At 37.8% G+C, this 20,185-nt stretch overlaps 1 protein-coding gene across 2 annotated transcripts in view; it reads left to right on the forward strand.

The window, feature by feature from the left end:
* Positions 1 to 20,185, forward strand: part of LOC126195345 (ATP-binding cassette sub-family G member 1-like) — a 359,577-nt gene that overhangs the window by 304,996 nt on the left and 34,396 nt on the right. For both annotated transcript variants that reach the window (XM_049933923.1, XM_049933924.1), the window contains 5 exons: positions 2,167 to 2,347; positions 7,079 to 7,224; positions 7,355 to 7,593; positions 17,009 to 17,131; positions 17,214 to 17,383. In XM_049933923.1, coding sequence (XP_049789880.1) covers positions 2,167 to 2,347; positions 7,079 to 7,224; positions 7,355 to 7,593; positions 17,009 to 17,131; positions 17,214 to 17,383 — 859 coding nt within the window. The remainder of the gene's footprint in view (positions 1 to 2,166; positions 2,348 to 7,078; positions 7,225 to 7,354; positions 7,594 to 17,008; positions 17,132 to 17,213; positions 17,384 to 20,185) is intronic.

Consider the following 20,185-nt stretch of genomic DNA (forward strand, 5'->3'; position numbering starts at 1 on the left):
CCCCGGTATGTGAAATTGTACCAGTTGTTACTATAATTTATAATCAGTTCAGTTCGTACATTGCTCCATTTTAGGCAGAGAACTATCAAACAGATCAGAGTGAATTAAGCAGATCACAAACTATACAATTCAAAAGTCGGTTTGGTGTGTGAGTAACATTTTGGATAATTTGAAAATGCTGTTGAGGAATAAAATCTTAAGGTACTATATCATTGATCGTATCCTCTATTAATTCACTGTGAAGACATTTCCAAATATATTCTGTGAGACATTATATTTTTCTTGTACTGCCTGCCAAGGAAGTCGTCAGAACATGTGCTGTTTTGAGTGCTGAAGACTATTATGATAAATGAACACAACTGAAATAGGATCCACACACAGAGCAGTTTTGCATATATTATGCTTTCTTGCTCTCTCACTTAACTTGTGGAAATGTCCTATGAGGCAACTCCTCTGGTGCAAGAACAGTACTTATGTGGGCAGGGGAGGGGGGAGGGGGGGGAGGAAAAGGCAAGGGGAGGGAAGCAGTGAGAACATTCAAGCATTCCAAAGAGAGAGGCACGCTGGCCACATTTCAAAGAAAGAAAAATACCTTGTCTCTATAGTAAACCACCCAGTCTCTTCACAGTGAAAAAGCAGCCATAGTTCTATCTACGATTACCCATCTGGGTAGCTGTGTGTGTTAAAGCATCGCTTCCAGGATGGGGATGTGCACCGACCCCATATCGAATTTGTGCAGGTGATTAAACATGCTGGCAAGACTGGATGGGGTTTTCAGGCAGTTCCTTACACCCCACTAGGTGAATGCTGGTCTGGTACCCAAGTCCCCTCTCAGCAACAAGATTTGCAAACATTTAAAAAACTTTGCTCACTTCCTCATAAATAACACTAAATGCATAGAGGCGGGGTACACATGTTTTGTCATGGGGGGTTAATGGAGTGGCAACAGGAAGGGCACCTGGCCACCTCTTAAATTAATCATGTCAAATATGTAAGTAATCATGCTGACCTTGTCCCAATGAGGGACAAAGACATAAGAAAAAGAAGAAGAAATTCTATTTGCAATTGTGGAATAAGGAACATAAATGAGATAGTTTTAGAATATACTAGATTAATTGAGTCCTAAAATAGTTTCAAATATACTAGAATAAAGCTGTAAAACAGGCTGTCCTTGATACTGAGAGACCTGCTGAGACCTACCATACAATTCCTATAAAAGGCATGCACAGAACCCATAAATCATAGCTTTTTTTATGTGGTAGAAGAATTTTATAAAAATGTGGTATTCTAAACCTAATAAGTAATTTTAAATTTTAAATCTAAACATAATTTGTAATTTCAACATAAAATCCCATTATGATATAATATTAATACTGTACCCAAATCATATACACGATCAGTGGTTGATGAATAAATATGAAAATCTGAATATGAATCATTCATACTGTTTATGTCATGTCAATATTCCAAACAACTGGATCCTCTTTTTTTTCCTTCTACCTGCTAACATACCCAGTGATACAAAAACACCATCTTAATTCGTGTTGTCTCTCACTGAAACTCTTTCATGGTCTAGCTCCATAATTCAACACTTGTATTCTTATGGCTTAGTTGTATTAAAGAACATATTTCAAATGGTTGAAGAATCAAATTACACTACTTAGACTCTGCTGTTTGCACTTCTAATTTGTGAAAATATAGTCTGAACATTCTGCAATAAGTGACCAAGAATTATGTATAGTCATTATAAGATAAGGTTAGGATATACTAAATGCATTTCAGTTATCTCCATTTCTGTGTTCCATGGTACATTTCAACGACAGTCTTCAATAAAGTGCAACAGGATATTCTCTCTAGAGTGTCTTCATCTGCACTACCAGACTAGTTGGTTCAGGCATTTACCATTCTGTTGCTTTCAATTACTTCTACTGATAAAATGAATATCTACTGTCCTGGACATACCATTAACTTCATCAATAATAAGTTATTTTATTTCCGTCTATGACACTTTCTTTAGCCACTTATATTGCACAGTTGTGTTTTTTGTATGCAAATATGTCATCATATCTGAAGTTCAAGAACTTCCTGTCACACTTAACTGACAAATTCTTTTTGCACTCGCAATACTTACATTGTAATATGGTTCATGTGATGAAAATTTTTCAGGAGGAGGGGTGTAACTGGTGACTTACTTGTAAATGGCCTGCAACGAGACCCACGTGAATTCCAAAGTATGTCCTGTTACATCATGCAAGATGACAAATTGCAGCCACACTTGTCAGTAAGTGAGGCCATGACCTTTGCTGCTAATCTGAAAATTCCTGATCATCATCGTAAACATGATAAGGTAAACAATCACTTTAGTTTCTTTTTATTGAAATGTATGTTAATGAGGACTACATATTAAACCCCTCTTAGAAGTGTGAATAAAGAGAAAAATGAATTTTATTTGAAATATCAGTGAATATAATTTACCTATATCACAATATCCTTTGCTAAAGGCAATTAGTTTTTGAACATGAATCTCCCATCTTCAGATTACTGAACAATCTTTAATAGAGGGCACTGTGACAGAAGTGAACCACAGTTATTGTAATTAAATGACACATGGATAATGTTATGAGGTAATGATGGTAAGTCAAATGTTTTCTACATTTCTTGTTTCTTGTTTTAATTTAACTGAATCTTAAGCATTTCTTGGACTGTCTGTAGTCCTATGACTACAAAATTGCTTTTTATACAGGGTGTACATAAAGTCTGGGAACACTTTCAACTATTTATTGCACAAGAACTAAACATTGTACAGATATCATACATATGTCATTTTGAAGAGAAACCCTGAAAGTATTTTTTCATGTATACTGCCACAGTGTAGTTTGATAATTTGCCAATAGTCAGTGCTAGTTGCAAACATGGCGAGTTCAGGTGAGGAGCGAGCTTTCTGTGTGTTGAAGTTCGACAAAAACTAGTGTGCTACAGCTGTTCAGTGGATGCTTAGAACCAAGTACAGTAACAAGCCACCAGCAAGGGAGGCCATTTACCACTGACACAACAAATTCGTTACAATGAGTGCCTGGCAGAGAGAAGCGGGCGTCCCAGTGTGAGTGAAGTGAATGTGGAGCGTGTACGAGAGACATTCATAAGGAGGCCAAAGAAATCAGTGCATCGTGCATCCCGTGCACTCGAAATCACTCCAATGACTTCATCTTTCAGCAGGATGGGACTCAACCCCATTTTCAGTATGAAGTTTGTGGGTGCCTGACCACGGAGCTGCTGCAATGATGGATAGGCCGTGCTACCGAAGGGGACAGCTGTTTGTTTAGTTCTTGTGCAATAAATAATTGAAAATGTTCCCGGACTTTATGTACACCCTGTATAAAAAGCAATTTTGTAGTCATAGGACTACAGACAGTCCAAGAAATGTTATTTTAAACATAGAACAGTTTCAGTCTTGTTTCCCATATTTTTTCAATTAAGCTCCTTCTTTTTCCTCCCTCATCCCAGCCTACCTTTATATTATTCTACTTAATAATTTACCATATGATACATATAATTCCAGCAAATGTTTCATTATATGTTTACTTTTTAATATTTCAGAAGTAGCTCGGATTCCATGGTACTGAAAATATGTAACAAATGGAAACTTAAACCAATTATGTTAGGTTGCACAAATGTGGTGGTTCATTATTGTTATTTATCAATTTCACAACAGTTTTATACTGAGTAGTTGTTAATTTACTATCAGTTAAACTGATGTATGGGGTTTTCAGAGTTTGTGTCTTGGGAAGGAATTTTGGTTTCAGCCATGCCTTACTTTTATAATGTTATTCATTGGTTTCCTGTTTCAATAAATTTTACTCTTATTAGTAGACATAGCAATACATAAATGCCACCTGTTCTTCAAAATAATCACTGAATTTTACAGCTAGCATTTAAAAAAAGTTTTTGTAAAATTATATAATAAATTTTATGTAATCTTCAGTAATGCAATTATTTATGCAATGAAACAGGTTAAGTCACAATTGTTTCATTACACCATGACCCTAGTGCCACCTAGCAGTTTATCCCACTGGTATCATTTTTGATCCTTGAAGGTAGTTTGCACTTGTCTATTGTTAAGGATTGTTGACTAGATACCATGTATCCATTTGAGTAAGTTTCTACTGGCTCTTAATAATGACATTAAGTATTTGGTAAGCTTTATACCATATTTTACTTTCTACATCATGATTCTGTTTAATGGTGAAGAAGTAACCTGTTATGTATTTATATTGATTCAATTTTTGTCTTTGTGTTTTTTATAGTATTTGATAATAACATAAGTTGAAGCCTGTAAGGCATAGAGGAATAATAAAGTTGTGGTTCAGACATCTCATAGTGTTTTGAGTGCATCCAAAGGCCACATTGTCACACAGTGCTTATACACACATTGTAGCTGATACACATTTAATTTAACACTGAAAAATTCGACTTCATCTAGGTAGTGTATGAGTTTCTTTGGAACTTCATGTCATGCAGGTTTTTTGGCAGACTTGATACACGAGTACCAAGGTTCTTTTTCTAGAATTGTCAGTTGGTATGGTATGCTTAATATCTCCTTTTCTGGGTTATACAACCTGTGTTGCATTTTAGTGCACTTTCTATATCACCAAAGTCATTGTCGTTCAGTAAGAATGAATGACCAGAAATAAAAAAAATTAGGGTCATCATTTTAAGAGTGACATGTTGCTATGGAGCAATCTTCAATATCAGAATCATTTTTATGTTTCTGTTCTGCTCCCCACAAGAATCAGACCACAAAATTAGTGCTTTAACTTGTTCACTACCATTGCTAAGAATGTGTCTCCTCAGATAAGATCCTATATCTTAGCTCCAAGATCAGCAACTCCTTCAGTCCACACATAACAGTGAGCCTCATTATTTTTTTCCTGTATGGATTCCACAGTTATAAAACCATAGTTGCTGTTTATAAAAAAAATTGTATTAGTTGGAATTCAGGGTAAGGGTAAAGTTTTTCCAAGTCAGATGTGGTGGGTTCCATTTCTGCTTGTGTTATCATATCCTGTTTCAGTAATATTTGTGCTTCCTCTGCTTTATCTACATGTATCCTATAATCCACCTTGTGCCCTTCCTCAGAACTTCATTATATATGGAGTGGATTCCTGTATTAAGTCTCTCACAAACATTCATAATTACCAATTATGTTTCAACTCCAATATGTAAACCAGCAGAATGTGTGACATTCTTACTTGGATTTGGTTCCATATTGCATATTTCAAATCACTGTCACATGGATACAGCAAATGGTAGTTGGTTCAGACCTCTCTACAGAGCAGCACATTGTGGAATGGAGTTAGCTCTATTTTGCATGATGTACTACACAATCACACATAGTTTGCAACAAAGGACCAGAAAGTGGAAAATGATAGTTTGTTCCCTGTGAATTGCCCAAGACTAGAAATGGAAACAATTGACAGTAGCACAACTACAATTACAGCAGTGGAAACTACTTGTAGATGAGGTGATAATTAATCATTTAGTTGAATAGTATCGCACTCTGCCAAAGTAGATGTTAATAGTGGTTGGCAGACATCATTGTACTCAGATCCCAAACAAGCCCAGTTGTAACACGAACAGTCCAGTGAATAACCAGTGCAATGCAGAATATTGTCAGTACTTCGGTCAGCTGTGGAGATGAACATGTTCACTTGCTGGTGACATATTGGCCTTAAATCGGCTGGCTGGAAGTCCGACGTGACCTACCAACCACAGATAATGTGTTGTGCACCAATGCCAAATGTAGGTGTAGTGCAGCATATCAGCAGTGTGGCATCAGCTATCAATATGCCCTACAAGATTACAAGAGATGTAGCAGGGTAAAGTGATGTCAGAACAGGACTTGAATTCATTTTTCTGCGATGAGCATTGCGTAAACTTTTGCAGCATCAGTGTGTTTTCCATAAATGCATATCAAATTTAGTTTCTTCCCTTCTGCCCTTACATGTAGTTCCTTGCTGTAACCTTGTAAAACTACTGCTACTTTATACAGAGAGATCAGTAGGAAAGTCATAACCACAGTCTCATATAAGTTTCAGAAGGAAATCTTCATTTTGAGAAAGTCTGTACTGAAATGCATTTATGTGACAGGCTACCCTTCTGTGCTGGAGTGGAAATAAATGTGGATCTTTGCTTTTGTGGACTGTGTTCTCTTATGTGAGACATCTGAGATCTTAGTCATATCACGTACATTAATTCTGTGTCACTTATAGTATATGGTGAAAAGGTGGTGGTGTAGTGAATCATTGTATTAAGTTGTGTAATATGCTTGCATGATCAAGATTAGCGATCACTACCTGTGAAAAATTGATTTTTTCGTGATATTTGAAGTTTACTCTCATGCACATTTAACTTTTACATTTCTTATTATCGTAATCCTGTGTAACAGATGTACATGTTTTCAAACCAAAACTTCTAAAATGTAATTCCACACAATGGAAAATCCAGGATGGAATGTAACAATATTATGAAAGTTGCCACTCACCATATAGTGGAGATGCTGAGTTACAGATAGGCACAACAAAAAGATTCTGACAGTCTTTTTGTTGTGCCCATGCGCAACTCAGCATCTTTGCTATGTGGTGAGTGACAACTTTTCATAATATTGTTAAAATGTAATTCCTTAATTTCACATCAGAGTAATGAAAAATAGCAGTACATTTATTCTGGGACACACATAATAAGATAAATTTCTATTTTCTTTTTTTCTGGGGGGTGGGGGAGGGGTGGGGGGTATGTAGTCCCCATTCAGTTTTCTAAAACAAAGAAATACTTGATAAAATTCAGCAGATACTTCAAAGCTGCATCTTGTAATATAATTGTATTAGTAGTAACATTCAAGAAATTAATGTGTTCAACATTTTTCTTGTTGTATTGGTAGACTTTGTGCCATCCATTCTTAGGAACTGTGGTGCTGTTCATTTGTATTGCTTTATCAGTATTTTTCTTGCAACCATTTCTCAAAAGGCAAAATAGTACGTACAGTTTCAGTTAATGGTCTGAATATTTTCTGTTTTATCAGATTCAAAAAACGCTGCAGTCACTGGGACTTGAAGAATCACGCAAGACGAGAATAGGCAAGCTATCAGGTGGACAACGAAAAAGATTGGCCATAGCACTGGAACTCATCAACAATCCTCCTGTAATGTTCTTTGATGAGCCAACTAGGTGAGGATAATCTCTTTCCTTTGCAGTGTGTAAAATGAACAATAGGCAATGGTTTTTTCAAGAAGAAAATTTCAACATATGTGCCAGGATGACTAGAAATCAAGTGATAATCACAATATGCATTTTGCAGTGGGCTCGACAGTTCTGCTACTAAACAGTGTGTCATGCAACTAAAGCTTTTGGCAGAAGAAGGAAGAACTATTGTATGCACCATTCACCAACCAAGTGCATTAATATTTGAAATGTTTGACCATTTGTGCATCATTGCATCTGGCTGTTGTGTGTATCAGGGCTGCACCAGTGAGATGCTGACATTTCTCAGCAATCAAGGACTTAACTGCCCTCCATACCACAATCCTGCAGACTATGGTGAGTTTTTGAATAAATTCTTTGGTTATATTAGGAACTGTTATGTTAAGCAAGAGAAAGAGACAGAAACTATTCCAAACTGAAATAATTTTAATAATGTGTAATTGACACATTATGCAAGATCACATTCACTTTCAGTTTCCCTCCCCTTTTCCTTTTTTCTTTGTAGTGGACTGTTAAGGCAGCCAGTCCACAGTGAAGTAGCCGAAAGGGCACGCGTCAACTCACGCCGTCTGGCGTTAAGTCTGGAACAGGATTCGTAATGAATTTGATAAAGAAAAGAACGTAGCTACTAGAACACTTAACTTTTATATCGTCCTTTGGTATACAGCATTCTTGATGATGCATGTGAGACTCTATCTTGAGGTACATGCAACGTTACAAATGGTTAATGGCGCCTTGTTAGGTCGTAGCCATTAACTTAGCTGAAGGCTATTATAACTGTCTCTCGGCAAATGAGAGAAAGGCTTCGTCAGTGTAGTCGCTAGCAACGTCGTCGTACAACTGGGGTGAGTGCTAGTCAGTCTCTCGAGACCTGCCTTGTGGTGGCGCTCGGTCTGCGATCCTGACAGTGGCGACACGCGGGTCCGACATGTACTAATGGACTGCGGCTGATTTAAGCTACCACCTAGCAAGTGTGGTGTCTGGCGGTGACACCACATTCTTCTTGTTCTTTTTTTCAGAAACTGTACTGCTTTAATTTTTGGGTAGGTTATTGAAAGACTTGGTTAGAAATTAATATACTGCATTAACTCAGCCATGCAGACATACTTAACACAAACTTACTTTCTTTGTTGAGAAGCTCTGTGTAAATAGTCAGACAACTTACCTGCAGGTTCCCATTCTAGTCAATTTTTGACAGAAGTTTCCATGAGTTGTTCTTATGCTGAGATGCCAAAACTATGAGATACCTTCTAATATCATATCAGACTTACTTGTGCCTGTTGTAGTGCAGCAACTCAATGTGGCATGGGCTCAACAAGTCATTGGGAGTCCTGTGCAGAAATATTGAGCCATACTGTTGTCCATAATTGTGAAAGTGTTGCCAGTGAAGGATTTTGTGCTCTCACTTATATCCCATAAATGTTTAGTGGGATTCATGGGGAGCCGTATGGGTGGCCAAATCATTTGCTCAAGTTGTCCAGAATGTTCTTCAAACCAGTTATGAACAGTTGTGGCCCTGTAACGTGGTGCATCGTTATCCTTGAAAATTCCATCATTGTTTGTGAACTTGAAATCCATGAATGGCTGCAAATTGTCTCAAAGTAGCCGATCATAACATTTCCAGTCAATGATCAGTTCAGTTTAAACACAGCCGACACCATTCTGGAGCCACCACCAGCTTGCACAATGACTTGTTGACAACTTATGTCGATGACTTTGTGTGATCTCTACTACACTTGGACCCTATCAGCAGCTCTTCCCAATTGAAATCAGGAGTCATCTGACCAGACAACAGTTTTCCAGTCATCTAGGGTCCAACCAGTGTGGTCACGAGCCCAGGAGAAGAACTGCAGGTGATGTCGTGCTGTTAGCAAAGGCACACAAGTTTGTCGTCTGCTGCCAAAGACCATTAATGCAAAATTTCACCACACTGTCTTAAGTGACATGTACGTTGTACATCCCAGATTGATTTCTGTGCTTATTTTGCACAGTGCTGCTTGTCTGTTAACACAGACAACTCTATGCAAGTGCCACTACTCTTGGTCGTTAAGTGTAGGCTGTCGCCACTGCATTGTCCATGGAGAGAGGAAATGCCTGAAAGAAATTTGGTATTCTCCACACACTCTTGACACTCTGGATCTTGGAATATTTAATTCACTAACAATTTCAGAAATGGAATGTCCCACGCATCTAGCTCCAACTATCAATCTATGCTCAAAGTATGTTAATTCCCATCTTGTGGCCATAATCATGTCAATAACATTTTCACATGAATCATCTGAGTACAAATGACAGATCTGCCAATGCACTGTCCTTTTATACCTTGTTTCTGTGGTACTACCTCCATCTGCACATGCGCATATCGCTATCCCCTGACTTTATTACTTCGGTGTAAAAACTCTTATCAGTAAGGAATCTTTCATTACATATATTATATACTGTTTCAAATAACTAGATGATGTTCTTTATATGAGGATGACCACTACCAGGTTCTATTTCCTCATTTTAACATACAGTAACGGTACAATTGGTTTATAATTGACTTGTTACCCCCAGAGTCTCAATTCTGACAAATCCTTGGTGTCTTGTAGATTGATGTTTCTGTGAAATAGCTAAAAGGCTGTTTTCCAGGACTGTGAAAAAGACGTACACAATACAGTTGTTGCAGTTAAGTGGTCCTTCCCATATTATTTATTACTGTAAATTCTGCAATGACCAGGTCCAATTTCACAACTGCATGTTGTATGCAGGTAGGTACCGCCACACTTCTATCTCCTACCATAATCCTGATAACACCTCCTCAGTGAAGTGGCACAGTAATTAATGAATGCAGAGGCAATATATCATAACAAGCATAATGTACACGTTTTTGTCATGCAAAAATTAACAACATGATTGAAATTTGCAGTGCATTAGTTTCAAGGACCAGTTACACTTAGCTATTTCATATTTTCTTTGTGAATACAAACTTTACATGCAAGAATTATCTGGAGATATGATTGTTATTCGGAAAGTAAAGTCTAAATTGTGATAGCTAGTCAAATATCATGCGAACATTGAAATGCACATGCCCACAGACTTTTGCCATGCCTTGCTCATCAAATGATGCCCTTTGCATTGACATTGTCACAGTGTGCTATTTACAATGTCAGTTCAAAATGTTTTAAACAACTGATAAGCCCATCGAATCTGAAATATAATCAGCGATTTGGTTTTTGATAGCAAGGAACATTGTAGCAGCAGAAATTGACAGATAAGTGAGGTGTATGGCTCCAATATAATGAGTGACAGAAAACTGTGTAAGTGGGTGAGAGATTTTGAGGACGGATGGGAAATGTCCAAGGTGAACTGTGATCAGACCGACCACCAGTGATCTTAGTAGATTCAATCAAATCCATGGACAAAAAGATTTGTGAAGACCAGTGATTCACAGTTTCAACTTGAGTGCTGGAATTTTCAAGTGTGGGTAGAACAACTGTGCACAAAATTGTCTCTGAAAAGTTGCAATTTTGCATATTGGGTTCCTGAAAAACACAAAATGGGAAGAGTGGCTTGTGATCTTGATTTCTTTGTTCCAATATCATAAAAAATGTGATCCATTTTAGAGAAATTTGTCACAGGGAACTGGCCATAGGTTTCTCACATGTCACCAGCATCAAAACATCAATCAGTGGGACGGCATCACATGACATCACAAATCAAAGTCAAGGCCAGCAGACAATTTCAACACTCAGGGGAATGGCAACCATGTATTGGGATAGACATGGTGTCTTGTTAGCTGAGTTTATACAGCCAGGAACAAGCAAGTTTTGTTGCTACTTGACAAATCCATATACCATTCTGCTGTTCAACCCAAAATCTGATCAGATCTTTTGAATGGGAACAGATTGTCCACCCACTGTACAGTTCAGACTTGGGACTGTGTGATTTTTGCTTGATCTGCTATCTGAAGGAAGTTCTTGGTGGTGAGAGCTTTAAAGCAGATGACGAGGTGAAAGAAGCAGATAAAGACTGGTTATCCCCACAGGCACCAGACATCAATGGCTTACAGGTGCGAAGACATGTAGAATGTTATGACAAATGTTTAAACTAATTTGAAAACTATGTAGAAAGATAGAGAAATATGTAAAGAGTTAAACAAGAACAGTTTTAAAAAATGTGAGGGTTTATGTTTTGTAAGAAAATGGACCTTACTTTCTGAATAACCATCATATTAAGTACTTGCCAGCTTACCTGGGACTGAGCTGTGTAGATGTTCTGTAGCTATTTGCCAGTCGCGGACTTACTTACATGCTGTTATGTATACAAATGCTAGCAGCAGATTTTCAACAAACACTCCCCCCCTCCCCCAAAGAAGTTAGAAGTGTTAGTGCAGACTGTCTCAACATAGATGTTGCTTGTGAGTTTTCAGACTGCAGGCCTTTTTACAGGCTTGTTCCACATAGGTTGTCCCATTGCTATATCTGAGTCCAGACTGAGGATTCTGGCTGGGGTTTGACTAGGTAATGGTAATGGTAAAGGTAAAGATATTTGTTGATATCAGAAGCTAGATAATCATTTGAAAGCAGGCTAGGCTAAATTTTGCTATTCTGAAAAATACTGTACAGTAAGGCAATAATGCAATTTATATTATGGATTAAGAAATTAGAAAAGTTTATGGGACAATTCCATGCATATATGTTGTGAACATCCTATTTGCGAGTATGGTTGTCATCTTGGAAAATATTTTGTTTCATGATAATTTATTCAGAATCCTAATCAGTGACTTAACCAATTAATGAAGTACTTCATCTTGTGCATAAAAATTATGGCAACAAAAGTATGATGGCAATGTTGGAATCTAACAAGCACAGGAGTGAGATCTGTAGTTGAAAACTGTGACAGTCTCGACATAATGTTAGTGTAAAGCTGTGGTGTGTATATGTCATCTTATCCAAATATGCTGATTAGCTAACTAAATGTTGCATTTGATGAACAATAGCATTAAGTTCAATTAATTGTATTCTTTAAGTAACAGAGTTCTTAGAAAAATTTATGTTCACTAATATAGCTAATCAGTACATTCAAAATAATAATCTGGATAATAAATTTAAGTACAACTTAGCCCAATTACTAACTTTAAATATTTATATATATATGTTATGTATGTATTAACAATATTATCAAAAGGATGGATTGCTATTCACTGTAAAGATGAAACTTTCAGTTTGCAGCCAAGTACAATGAAAAGACTTACAGATTGAGATTTTGGCCAAAGCCTTCTTCAGAAAGGAAAACACACACATTCATACAAGCTAGCACATCTCACACACAGATGACCGCTATCTCTGGCTGCTCCAGTCAGAATGCAACAGTGTTGTGTCGACAGAAGCAGCAATCTGAAGTGGGGGGGGGGGGGGGGGGGGGGAGGGGGATGTCAGGGTATGGGTTGGGGGAGAGAAGTGAGTGCTGCCCCTGGCAGAGTGTGCAGGGACTAGATGGTTGCAGGAAAAAGCTGCCTGGCTGTGGCGGAAGGAGGGAGGGGGCAGGGGGGAATAGAAGTGGAGAAGGAGAGGAGCAGAGAAGGAGATAATTCTGGTGGGTACATTGGCAGAGATTGGTGTACAGCAAAGGTGAGAGGACATGAATTGGGGGAGCTGATAAGACAGAGAGGAGTAGAAACTGCTGGGCGGAGGGTGTGGGACAACGTCTGTGCAGTCACTGCAGAGCCTTTAATACTGGTGTGACTCCCAACTAGCTGTCCATCAGAATGAGTGGCCATTGTCAAATTGTGCCCAATAGCAAAGATGATCACCCTGTGGCACTCAGCATAATGTGCTTGATTTCAGTGGCTGCTTCACAGCCCACAACATCTGTATCCTCCCGTCCACCACCAGCTTTTCTGAACTGCACAGATGGGAATTATCCTTATAACACAATCTCTGCTCCTGAAATCATCCCAGCTTCAACCTATGGTAACCTACTGTACCCACACCCAACTGTTTCTGCCCCCTCTGTTCTATCACCTCCATGTAATTCATGTCCCCTCACTCTCATTGTGTTTCGGTCTCTACCATCACAACCACCAGTCTTTCCCCTTCTCTACTTGTTTTCTTTTTCTCTCCCCATTTACATCCCCCTCCCTCCCTCACAGCCTCCCGATGCTGCATCTGGGAGCCTTGTGCTGTTACCATCTAGTACCTGTACACTCCACCAGGCAGCACTGACTACTCTCCCCTCACCCATATGTTGCTATCTGTCCCCCTTCCCTGCCCTACTCTGAACTACTACTTCTGTTGACATGGCACAGCTCCATTCTGGCCATAGTGGCCGGAAATAGTGGTCATATGTGCATGAGGTGTGCTTGCTAGTGTGAATGTGTGTGTTTTCCTTTCTGAAGAAGGTTTTGGCTGAAAGCTCAATATGTAACAGTCTTTTCATTGTGCCTATCTGCAACTCAGCATGTCATCTTTAAGGTGAGCAGCAATCTATCATTTTGATAATGTTATTGATATTCCATCAAGAAGATTCCATTGTATGACTTTATGTATGCATTGCATAGATGACTGTATGAAAAGTGAATAATAATCAGAACAAAAAAATTTAGTAATTTAAGAGGTGCAGAAACATAACAGGTGGCAAGATCCTACCTTTCTACATCATTGGTTCACCGTGGAGACTGGGAACAAATCCATGATGTTATAAAATTATTTCAAATTATTTAGGAAAACTACTACAAAACATATCATCTTGCTTACAAATTCACATTATACACTAACATGCTGCTTTACAATGGGTAGTGTGTTGTCTCACAACCCATACAAAAGTATATAAAAGACTTCCATATAGAGGGAGACACTATACATTTAGTGCACAAAACAATATACATAAAACATTGCAGTCCACACTTTTGTAATTGTTAGCTTCTGCCTGGAAATTTTTTCCACATTGCAGAAGGATGATTTCAACCTATAATCTAATTTAGCTCCAAAGGAAAATAAATTTTTTGAAGTAATCTGGTTCCCTTTTACAAAACTCCGTCCCTTGTCCCAATTTCATAAATTCAATGCAATTATTATTATTGTTATCATCACCTTTATACTGACCAACTGGTATTGTGTAGCACTTCAGTTAATCTTCTTTCATTGTTGTTTCCTTTTTGTTCTAGTACTAGTACATCTTTTCCCCCATGTTTTCTTTCCTTTCTTCTTCTGTCTATGTTGTTCCTGATTTATTTTTTGTCTTGAAAGCCTTCTAATTTCATTATTACGTTGGGCCTTGTAGTACAGCAGTAAAGTGCATGCTTGGAAACTGACAGGTTACAGGATTGAATCCTGGTCGAACCACAGGAATTTTCTGTCTATCTTTAATGTAGCCTTCACCTTCAGATGTCTGCTGATGCCAGCACAAAAAATATCCAGGTAATAATGACTGAAAAGATTTATTTATCAAAATTAATAGCATGACTACTCTGACATGGATTGAAACAAAACATAAAATAAGTCACAACTTGAAATAGAACAATAATACTTCTGGTAGGTGAATACCAGTTAGATAGTCACTGATTGTAAGCCTAAGTTAATTAAATGCACACTTTATGAAAGTCAGAGTCCCATAGGACACTCAGTCTTAAAGTACAAACTGAATAAACTAAGTTTAAATCCTGTATGGAGCAAAACTGTCCAATTACAGTGTGTAGACATTTGCAACTTAAACTGGAATGAATTTACAAGTCCACAAGTGTGCTATGATGAAAGAGTCCCCACCTTCTTCGGCAAGGAGGCCACAAATACTTCAACTCCACAGTTGGCAGCTTCTGCAGTTGCGAAGTCAGATGTGAATGACAACAACAGTGTAGCAGCAGCTCTCGAGTGAGAATCCTGGTTAGTCCAATCCTTACAGGATCGGCACCTGGCCTAGGAAACTTATTCAAGTGAACTGGTCTGGTCTGGCCTAAGCACTGCCCAAAATACCACTTGGCACTAGGATATAGCTGGTCCTATTTGCTATCATGTGTCTTGTGGGAGGAATAGGTCTGTGCAGCCCACAGCCTCTAGTAGTGTGTTGGTTGTCTCCTGGTCAACAGTTGGAGCATGGCTGTCTGTCTTCCAGAAAATTGTCCCCTTTGTATTAGACATCTTCAAAGCACTGATGTGGTGTTGGTTGCCGACACTGCAGGCATTAAACCTTGGTACAGCACACTCTCTGTGTAGTGTCACCAAGAATGGCATTGGTTCAGATTCCATGTATAACTGTAGGTCCCCTTTCCCTGGTTGAATAACTGGTGTAGATAAGGAACAAGTCACAAGAGTGGCATCCAATTGAAAGACTTCTACAGGCCTTTGAGCTGCATAAAAAAAGCCCTTAAAACCAGTAAATGGAAAGCAGGAATCTGCTACAAGGCTCTGAATATTTGTGAATAGATAGTTTATGATTTCTTTTTTGTAAAGCAACTCCATAAAAATCAAAATGATAAAGTTGGAGTAAAGTTTCATGACACAGCTACAAACAAAAAACTGTATTGTAATTACTTCATTCTAATGAATATAATAGAGGGAAACATTCCACGTGGGAAAAATATATCTAAAAAAACAGATGATGTGACTTACTGAACGAAAGTGCTGGCAGGTCGATAGACACACAAACAAACACAAACATACACACGAAATTCAAGCTTTCGCAACAAACTGTTGCCTCATCAGGAAAGAGGGAAGGAGAGGGAAAGACGAAAGGATGTGGGTTTTAAGGGAGAGGGTAAGGAGTCATTCCAATCCCGGGAGTGGAAAGAATTACCTTAGGGGGAAAAAAGGACAGGTATACACTCGCACACACACACACACACACACACACACACACACACACACATCCATCCGCACATACACAGACACTGTCCTTTTCTTCCCCCTAAGGTAAGTCTTTCCGCTCCCGGGATTGGAATGACTCCTTACCCTCTCCCTTAAAACCCACATCCTTTCGTCTTTCCCTCTCCTTCCCTCCTTCCTGATGAGGCAACAGTTTGTTGCGAAAGCTTGAATTTCATGTGTATGTTTGTGTGTCTATCGACCTGCCAGCACTTTCGTTTGGTAAGTCACATCATCTGTGTTTTTAGATATATTTGCTTCATTCTAAGTTACATATACTCAAAAATACCAAACATTTGCCTCTACTAAAGTTCGATATCACTTTGTTGAGCCATTGCAAAGGCTATGTTGATTGCATAACACCCAATAAATGTTTCATAGCAGCCATCATCAAATAACTTGCCTATATATTTTATTGGTCCCATTCCTTGCCATCATTAAACATTTCACTCTGGAAAGGAGTATCACAAGCCAGGCAGTGCCTTGGTTGCAGCCATATGATTGCCCTTGTTTTTGCAGCTGTGTGGATCTTTGGATCATGATGTGTGACAGGCATGGTGAATTATTATTTTGTATCCATCAGCAGGTCAATGAGCTTACATTCAGTGTAATCAGTTACTGAGGCAAGGGTAACTGGTTGGATCTTAATGTACTATATGAACATACATTCTCAAGACATTGTTAACATCTGTGTATATTATGTTGTTTGTTGCTGCTAAGTGTAAATAAAGACTTATTTCCAGAAAGATTGAGAAATGTTCTTCAGAATATAATCTTCTTTAATTAATCTTGTGATAGCTTTGTCACCCAGTTTATTCTATTTCATAAAATATTTGATCACTGAATAAAAAAATTTTGTCATTTTTTATTAGATGTGGTAAGTTTTTTTTACTACTTTCTGAATTGCACAGTTTTAGAAGTCTGTACTGGAGATTATGGCGAAGGACATGTTGAAAAACTTGTGCAAGCAATAGAAAATGGAAAATGTGAACGATGGCACAGAAGAATTGGCAGCTGTTCGTCAAAATATGCAGGTAAGTTTATTTGCTCCAAACAAATCAGCATTTATCAAAAGTTTGCAACAATCAAAAAAATTAAAACATTATTTCATTTCAGAGTCAATTGCAAATGGTTCTATAACTTCAGAATACTCTCATGGGACACCAGAAATAGGTCCATTGGTGGACACAACTAAGAAACCCAGACCTAAACTGTATGCTGCATCTTTCCCTGCACAATTTCTCCATCTCATAAGAAGAACATTCCTCATTCACTTTCGTGACAGTGTAAGTATATAATAAAAGTGATTATCCGAAATATGTTCAACCAGTGTACTAAAAATTAACTGCAAGTCCACACAGTGTAATTTTGCACAAGTGGTGTTAAGCTTTTGGTAGCTTTGAAGTTGGTCAATGGTAGTTGTCTTCCAATTGTTGGAGGATCTGATGAATATATGTCAAATGATGTACATCAATGTGAAATGTGCTTTCTTCATCTCATAACATACACAATTTCAGAACATATGGCTGATGTACAGGAGACATATTGTCACACTTACAATAATACTTTGTGAAGAATTTACTTATTTAAAATTTGCCAAACTTACAGTATTTACATTTAGTATAAATATCACAATTTTTTATTCCATTTTACGGATCCAGCTCAAAGTATCACTTTGTCCTTCATGAAATCTTTACCAGAGTAGTAGCATCGTTCAGTTAGAAAATTACATAACTTGCTTTTTAAAATATATTAAAAACCTCCATATTTTTATTGCGTTGTGAATTTTCATGGCTATGTACTGAGGGATCTGAGCACACAGTTTTAAGTGATGTGAGGTGAGCATAAAGTTTTATTTATGTCTTGTGTTGTGTGAGTGTTCAAATTGAAAATGATTTTTCTAAATAGATCAGGTCTGCAACGTAGGAGAAGAACCACCTCAAAGATGTATAAAGAGGGGACAGTTAATATTTTTAGGTCTTCAAATAATGATCGACATGACGCCCTCGTATGTGCAGTGCACATGTTCCGAATGATCCTTTTTTGGAACTTTAAAATTCATGTAACATTTCCTGAGTTTCCCCAAAAAATTATGCCATATCGAACAACAGATCCAAAATAGCTATAGTATGCTATTTCCCTGGTGTCCATATCAGTGGCAAAGGCTAAAATTTCCATTGCAAATGCAAGGCTGTTTAATTTATTTGCTAGATATTCTATATGAGAATTCCAGCTCAAAGTTCTGTCTGAGTTTATTCCCAAGAATCTGACTGAGTCAAGTTCTTCAATTTTTTGATTGTTGTGAGTGATGCAGATTTCTTCAGCTTTTGACTGTTTGGTTTTAAAACTCATCATGTGGGTTTTTTAAATATTTGGCCTTAAGTCATTTGGATTGAACTATGTTTTCAACTTACTTAACATATTCATGACATTCTGTGGTTTATTGTCAGAATTTTCATTTTCAGTTAGGGCAGAAGTATCATCTGCAAACCAGGTTAAATGAGTATTTATATTGAAGGGCAAGTCATTTACATAGAAACAGGAATAAAATTGGTCCAATGAATGAGCCTTGAGGAACACCTTGTTACACAGTTTTCCACTCTGAGAAGTAATCTGCTCCATTTGATATGATTACTGCCCTTTGTTTCCTCTCCATGAGATATGATTCAAACCATTTCAAAGCAGTATCCCTTATTCCATACCAGTTGAGTTTGAAAAGCATCAGGGCATGGTTTCCAGTGTCAAATACTTTTGTAAGATCACAGAATATTCCTGCGACCTTAGCTTTCCTATCTGATGATGAAGTAATTTTTTCAATAAACTCATTTATCGCATCTACTGTGATTGTGCCTTGCTTGAAGCCAAATTGGTTGTGTGAAATTATATCATTCCTGGAGATGAAGCTTTGTATATGTAAAGCAGCAATTTTTCAAATGTTTTTGATATGACAGGAAGTATAGAAATGGGATGATAATTTCCCATATTATCTTTCGAATGTTTTTTAAACAATGGTTTTACTTCTGAGTATTTCAAGGTATCAGGGAAGTAATCTTCCTCAGAGGATCTGTTTATTATGAGAGATAGAGGATGAACTATTATGTTGTAAACTTTTTTAATTACTTTGGTGGGTATCCCATCCCAGCCTGCAGAGTTTTTCTCTTTTTAGGAGAATATGACATTTTCAACAAATTTTGTTGAGACTGTGTTGAACTTTTTGTCTTTTGACCCAAAACTGCTTACTTTCTGTTCATAATTTGCTACATCTAAATCAGATTTTTGGAACCAATAGCACCTTGTTGTAGCAGAAGGTTTGAAGGTGAAGGATGAGGGGTGAAGGAAAAGGACTGGTGAGGTTTAGGAAATGGGGAGAGTTCGGAAAAGTCAACCAGAACACAGGGTCAGGTGAGACTTAACAGACAGGATGAGAAGGAAAGACTGTCCTTCTTGTCCCATCCAATAAGTCTCCCCTGACCTGAGTTTCTGGGTGACTTTCCAAAACTCTCCCCATTTTCTAAATTTCACATGTCATTTTTCTTCACCCCTCTTCCTTCCCCTTCAAGCCTACTGCCAGAAGGAGCCACTGGCCCCAAAACTTTGCAACTTTAAATATCTTTATATGTGCATTCTCCTGTCACCACCTGTTGGGTAGATTTTTTATCAATCTAGTTACATTTTATAAGTAAACAGCTATTTCCTCACTGAAATTTTCACCACCACATGTTATGTGTGAATAGTAAATTACGAATATTCCTTTCAAAATATTTCCATAATCACTGAAAGTACTTTTATCATCAATGCTCTGAAAACTGTTCCGTGAGTAACAAAATGAAATAAAACATGAATATACTGGAGGGTTACAAGTCAATTAGTAGTTCCTGCAGTAGGCATAAAATTAACTTTCACAGAGGGCAAAATCAGCAATGCGCTTTTGCAGTTTCACTTGACTTAGGGCCTATAGCTGTGAGAGAGGACTGGTATTGTCACCAGCATTGCTGTGTTGTTGGCATTGGCCTGTGTTGTGCTGTTGTTCTGCTGCTAGTGCCTTATTCACTGTCAGATATACTCATAATCTCTATTAAAATTTGTAG

The sequence above is a fragment of the Schistocerca nitens genome, chromosome 7 (genome assembly GCF_023898315.1).
Source record: "Schistocerca nitens isolate TAMUIC-IGC-003100 chromosome 7, iqSchNite1.1, whole genome shotgun sequence".
In the NCBI taxonomy this organism is placed as follows: domain Eukaryota; kingdom Metazoa; phylum Arthropoda; class Insecta; order Orthoptera; family Acrididae; genus Schistocerca; species Schistocerca nitens.